Source organism: Pollachius pollachius, assembly GCF_949987615.1.
Source record: "Pollachius pollachius genome assembly, chromosome: 12".
NCBI classification, from domain to species: Eukaryota; Metazoa; Chordata; class Actinopteri; order Gadiformes; family Gadidae; genus Pollachius; species Pollachius pollachius.
In genome coordinates this window covers 22597830-22604269 of record NC_136945.1, presented here as the reverse complement: position 1 = coordinate 22604269, position 6440 = coordinate 22597830, and the positions used below count along the sequence as shown (strand labels likewise).

At 47.5% G+C, this 6440-nt stretch overlaps 1 protein-coding gene across 1 annotated transcript in view; it reads right to left on the bottom strand.

The window, feature by feature from the left end:
* Positions 1-5271, bottom strand: part of raly (RALY heterogeneous nuclear ribonucleoprotein) — a gene marked incomplete at both ends in the record, with an annotated part of 27905 nt that extends 22634 nt beyond the window's left edge. The window contains 2 exons of the mRNA XM_079747713.1: positions 1123-1192; positions 5016-5271. Of these exons, the coding sequence (XP_079603839.1) occupies positions 1123-1192; positions 5016-5271 (326 nt within the window). The remainder of the gene's footprint in view (positions 1-1122; positions 1193-5015) is intronic.
* Positions 5272-6440: the final 1169 nt, after the last annotated feature.

Genomic DNA, 6440 nt, shown 5'->3' with positions numbered 1-6440 from the left:
TGCCCATAAAAGGAAAGGAATGATTTTCTGAACTTTATTTTACCATTGCTCCTCTACAATAATTGTAGAGAAGCCCGCCCCCTTTCCCTCCCCCTGACCACTGTGAAGTCGTGCCCAGGAACTATTCAGCCAGCACCGCTCTGCAGACCTTGTGTGAAAAGGCGCAAGTTGAAGACTCTGTTAACTTTAGTTACTCTGGTTTATGGGCGTCAGGTTTCTGACATTCATTGGCCATTTTGGGATTTATGTATGAGCTTTGAACTGAACTTCTTGCAATGAACTCAATTGAGTAGCATTTTTTGTTGGCATTTTACTCTTTTGTATTATATTTTGTTTCAGACATAAATCGTCAATTCAATAGTTCATTGCAAAGTAGTTTAGTAGAGCTACTTTTTGAAGAAGCTTTACTGAACCGAACCGGTTAACGCCCTGCTCCCTAGAGTAGCTCGCTGAAGTTGAACTTCCTCCAGTGTGAAGTAACCGGTAGCTAACAAAGTAGCTTCCCCAACACGGGCCAAACACCCCACTCGCCATGGCAGCAGCAGTGCCTCAAAGGAAGAGTCGTTAGCATCGAAGGTAATCACGTAGTAGATAATTACATCATGTTCTCTGGGGTCCCCGCGGTCTCATCCGCTTTGTTAACCCTTAAAGACAAGAAGAAACAACCAGAAAACTAAGCATAAGACTATCAGACTAAACACATCAGCCTAAACACATCAGACTATCAGACAGAGTCCACACTACACGCTTATTTCGTCTTTTTGAAATGTGATAGTCTGCCGGCCAGCTAACTGGGAGGCATTGAACCGTACCACTTTAAAGGTCCCATGAGTTGCCGCCAGGTGTTAGTGTGATCAGCCGTTACAAGCCGTTTTGAATATCTGCCCCTTATGACTTCACAAGTGGGCGTGTCCAGCTAGATGTGTGACAGATAGATGGGCAATGTTTGCTACAGTCCACTGGGTAGACTGGTAGACTGATCTATCCAGCACATATCTAGGTGTACACGCCCGCTTGTGATGTTATAAGGGGCCGGTTTTCACTCACACTCACACCTGGTGGCATGTCATTGGACCTTTAACCAATTAGCCAGCTGACCAATCAGTGTAGGGCGGGCTTTACCTGTAAATGGAGGCCGATCTTTTGAGGCCCTTTTGTCTGTTGGGCCGCGGCTCCCCCGCCATGTTGATGTCTAAAGACGAGGAGGAGGAGAGGAGGAGAGAAGGAGAAGAGGAGGAGAAGAGGAGAGGAGAGGAGAAGAGGAGGAGAGAAGGAGAAGAGGAGGAGAAGAGGAGAGGAGAAGAGGAGGAGAGAAGGAGAAGAGGAGAGGAGAGGAGAAGAGGAAGATGAGAGGAGGAAGAAGAGAGGAAGGGACAGATGAGCACAGAGGAGTTGAGAATAATAACAAGACAAACAGGGCCAAAATAGAGTCGCACAACTATACATATTAGTTGTACTACCACATTATCCCCACAAGGGGGGGATCTAGAACCACAGTTGAACCTCCTCACAGTTCATAGAAGCTCTCTCAGAAACGTGAGTGTGTGCGTGTGTATGTGTGTGTGTGTGTGTGTGCACGTGCGTGCACGTGCGTGTGTGCGTGTGTGTGTTTGGGAAGGTGGGTTGGTGTGTGGCAATATAAGAGCCAAAATGCATAATATTAGAAGTCTTATTAGAAGACTCAATTGGAATAACTTATGTGGGAGCTTTCCAAGATCGATTTGATGTAGTTTATTTAAGTAGGCTCTATCCGGTGAGTGTGTGTTTATGTGTTCATGTGTGTGTGTGTGTGTGGGTGTGTGTGTGTGTGTGTGTGTGTGTGTGTGTGTGTGTGTGTGTGTGTGTTTGCAGGTGTCAGGATGTCTTTCGTTATTTGAGTATTGACCCGACAGCACCTGAGAGATTAAACTTTTATCCTTTAACAAGACACAGACACACATGCCACACACACACAGACACAACGACACACACACAACGACACACACACACACACACACACACACACACACACACACACACACACACACACGCACAGGATGGGTGAGGGCTGCCAGGTCACGATGTAAAGAGCTTCATTGGAATGGAAATTAACGTAAACATTGCCACAGCAGTTTATAAATTAAGTAAAAGCGCTATAAAAGAAAAAAGAAAAAAGGAAAATAAATCTTGAAAGTACAGCAGAAAGAAATTAGGTTATCTCTCGCTCTTTCTCTTTCTTTCTCTCTGTCCCTCTCACTCTCTCTCTGTCTGTCTCTCTCTTAATCTCTAGCTCTCTTTTCTCTTCCTCTCTCCCTCGCTCTCCCCCCCCCCCCCCCCCCCCTCTCTCTCTCTCTTAGTTTTTTCTCCCCCCTCCCATCTGAGTTTGTCGAGAGAAGAACACACTTGTTGCCATGGATACTTTCAGGGGCCCATCAAAGTAGCGTGCAATATGGCGAGGTCACTTATTGGTCATTCACCTGTTCATACGCTTATGCTAAATACACACATACACAAACCTAACACACACACACATACCACACACACACACATACCACACACACACACACACACACATAAAAGAAATACACACACACAAACACACACACATACCACACACATGCTCCCACACACACACTCACACACACACACACACACACACACACACAAACACACACACACATACCACACACACATGCACACACAGACATGCACACAAACACACACACACACACACACACAGACACCCACACACATCCACACAAACACACACACACACACACAGCTGGAGGATGAATAGACCTGGCCTTCTGTAAGATGAGCCATTGCAAGCTGTGCAGGTAACTAATGTATCCTATAGTGTTCATAAATATGTATGTGCACATGTTTTGTACATTCTTTATCGACTTCTCAGTGGTTAGCATCGTCGCCTCACAGTAACAAGGTCCCGGGTTCAAATCCTACTGAAACCTCCCAGCATGCAGTACGCCTGTCCTGCTCTCAGTGGTACCTACCAGGTGTCCCCTAAAGACATGCATGTACACGCACGCCTTCGAAGCGGGCTAGATTAACCAGCATGCTCAGGTTCCGGTGCCGTCACGCTCCAGTACTTAGACAGCAGGGGGAACTCAGAGACATTGTTAGCATCTTAATGGCTAACTGGGCTATCTGGTAGCATCACAGTACAGTACTTAAGCAACAGGTAGCGGCTTCATGGCTTACTGGTACTATGGCGAACTGGTGCCATCTTGTTCCAGTACTTCATCCCAGAGACATCTGGCAGTGGCTACACGGCTAACTGGGCTAACTGCTACTATCTGGTAGCATCACGCTCCAGTACTTAAGCAACAGGTGTACCCCGGAGATACCTGTTTGCGGCTTCATGGTTAACTGCTGCTATCTGGTAGCATCATGCTCCAGTAGTTAAGACAACAGGTGTAACCTGGAGAACCCTGGTAGCGTCGTCATGGCCATGGGTGTAATTTCCACTGGGGACGAGGGGGATATGTCCCCTCCTCTTTTCAAAATCCAGTTTGTGTCCCCCCCACTTTTCCAAAAAAAAAAAAAAGGTTATTTACTGTTTGGCCAACCGTCAGATTCTGGCCGAGAACTTGAATTGAGCGGCTGATTGTAAGGCCCTGATATATAAAAAGATACAGCCTGCCTACGCGGTTCTAAAGTAGGCTACATTTTGGCGTCTGTGGACCCGGAGTCTCGCACTTGAAGAACTGCTCACTGAATGAAGGGGCTTCGCGGGGTTTTTCAGAAAAATGAAACGCCAACAGCATTTCAATTTAATGTATTTCTTTGGAGAGGGGATGAAAAGAAAGAAAGGACATGTGAGTTGGTTGATTAGTGGTTGTAAAACGGCATGCTCTGTGTGTGTGTGTGTGTGTGTGTGTGTGTGTGTGTGTGTGTCTGTGCCTCTGTCTCTCCCCCAATGTCTCTCTCTGTTTGTCTGTCTCTCTCTCTGTCTCTCTCTCTTTCTTTATTTTGTCATTGTGGCAGGAGCAGACATTTACACTTTTATCTTCCCCAAACAAAAGAGGAATCTTTTTGTTATTAAAGCCATGCATTCTGGAAAAACGTATTCAAGATTTTGGAAATACCTCTCTCTTATGTGTTTATATTTGGAACATGAACACAGGAAATGTATTTGTTTCAATGCTGAGATGGCAGTGTGTACAGACACGTTCCTCTCTTGGTTTCCACAGTTTAATAAAGTGGTCTTTCTAGTCTTTCTATTTCCAGTTCATGGTCGCTGATTCTGTATTTTGTTAATGTTTGTTTTTCTTTTAGATGTTTTTGTTTTGAGATACTCTGCCAATTGTGTCTCTCTGTTCAGGGCCTGAAAATGTTAAATCACCTTTAAAGGAGGAAAATGATTGTATCAGTAGCTTTCGTTCACTGACCTCTGTCCATACGATGAATGAATAAAGAAATGTTCTTTATATTAAAAGTTTGATTCATTTTGATTATGCATATTTATTCTGGCAGAATTTAGCATGATGACCAACTTCATTATTTCCCGGATTTTGTTGTGGTTACCGTAGTCCCTAAATCTATAGAAATGCTGGAAATGGTATTCAAATCGCTTTTTTTTTTCTGGGGGACTATCCCCAGACCCCCAGATTATTGTGTACCCCCCACTTCTCAAACCAAAGTTACGCCCGTGGTCAAGGCTAATTGAGGCTATCTGGTGCTATCTTGTAGCATCAAGCTACAGTACTTAAGCCCACTGGTGTAATCAAGAAACACCTAGTATATCTTAATGGCTAACTGGGCTATCTGGTACCATCATACATACTGTACTTAGACAACAGGTGTTACCCAGAGACATCTTTAGCACCTACATGGCTAACTGGGCTGTCTGCTGCTATCTGGTCCCATCATGCTAAAGTTCTTAAGACAGCAGGTGTTACCAAGAGACACCTGGTTGCGGCTACATGGCTATCTGGTGCCGTCTGGGAGCATCACGCTCCAGTACTCAGACAGCAGGTGTAGCCTAGTGCCACCTGGTGGCGGTGCGGGCGTCTCACCCAGCGTCTGCCCCGCCAGCACCCGTCCGTTCTCGGTGAGCACGGCGGCCCGCGCCTGCCGCTCGCCGGCGTACTGAACGAATGCGAAGCCCTTGTGCACGGAGCAGCCCAGCACGCGGCCGTACGCCGAGAAGATGGTCTCCACGTCCGACTTCTTCACCACCGCCGTGTTCAGGTTCCCGATGAAGACGCGGGAGTTGATGGACTTGGGGTCGGTCTTGTTGGTCACGTTGCTGGTCTGTACCTTCAGGGACATCCTGGAGAACCGGTCCGGAGCCCGGGGGAGGGCGCCGAGGGGAGGGACGGAGAGGGGGGAGAGAGAGAGAGAGAGCGAGAGAGAGACAGAGACAGAGAGAGGGGAGGGAGAGGAAGGCAAGCAGGATGGGGATCTACAGGAAGGGACGGATAAGAGAGAGGGAGGGGTTAGTTTTAAAATGATAATATACAAACGTTGGGTATCCCACAAGGATCAATTTTAGAACCCCCTCTTGTTCTGCTCCGACCTGACCATATATATAGACACCTCCCTACTTAATGTATCAATATATCTCTCTTTGTCTCTCTCTCTGTCTCTCTCTGTCTCTCTCTCTCTCTCTCTCTCTCTCTCGTCTCTCTGTCTCTCTCTCTCTCTGTCTCTCTCTGTCAACCCACCCATCCATCCATCTATACAGCTGTCCATCCACCCACCTAAAGGTGTAATTAGTGCAGCAGCTATTTTCCCCGGGGGGTTTGATTCAATAACCCGCCGCCCTGCCTGACCTTTACCCAGCCCGTAGCACTGCTGCTCCTAGCCCTTCCTGAGCTTAGGTAATCAACCCTCCCTGAGAACCGGGGGGCCTATGGAACGGATCAGATCCCTCAATTAGCCTTCCAACGCCTATGTACAGAGGACCGGGGGGGGGGGGGGGGGGGGGCATGAGAGATCACATAATGGGCTACAGGAAATGCAGCAAAGCAGCTGGTTGGGAATATCCCTTGGTGAATCCCTAACTCAACACGGTCGCAGTCTGGCAGCCTGTGCGTTGCCTCGATGGCGTTTTGAGTGCAATTCATCTCCGCTAGTATGATTTAGCTGAGCTACGGCACTTTAGATAGACAGTGGCCATCGCGCGGGCCAGCTGTTTTAAACAGGCTGGTGATGGCCGGCGCTAGGATGACCAGAGGCGTCGATATCTGGTCTCCAGCTCTCGTTTGAGCGATGACGTGCTGCTCGCTAGAGTCGCCGGGGGAAATATAAAGTCCTCCTGGCCCCGCTGGGACTTTATGGATTTACAAGTTAACCCTGCAGAGCTGTGGAGCGTATATATTTCCCATAGTGCCACTGGTGTAACTCATGGATAGAAGCCTGCTGCCGTCCTATTGGTCGGCCGGGGCTGGTGACCCAAAGGAGGATAACAGCGGTTGTCTTAAACGCTTTTTTTATTT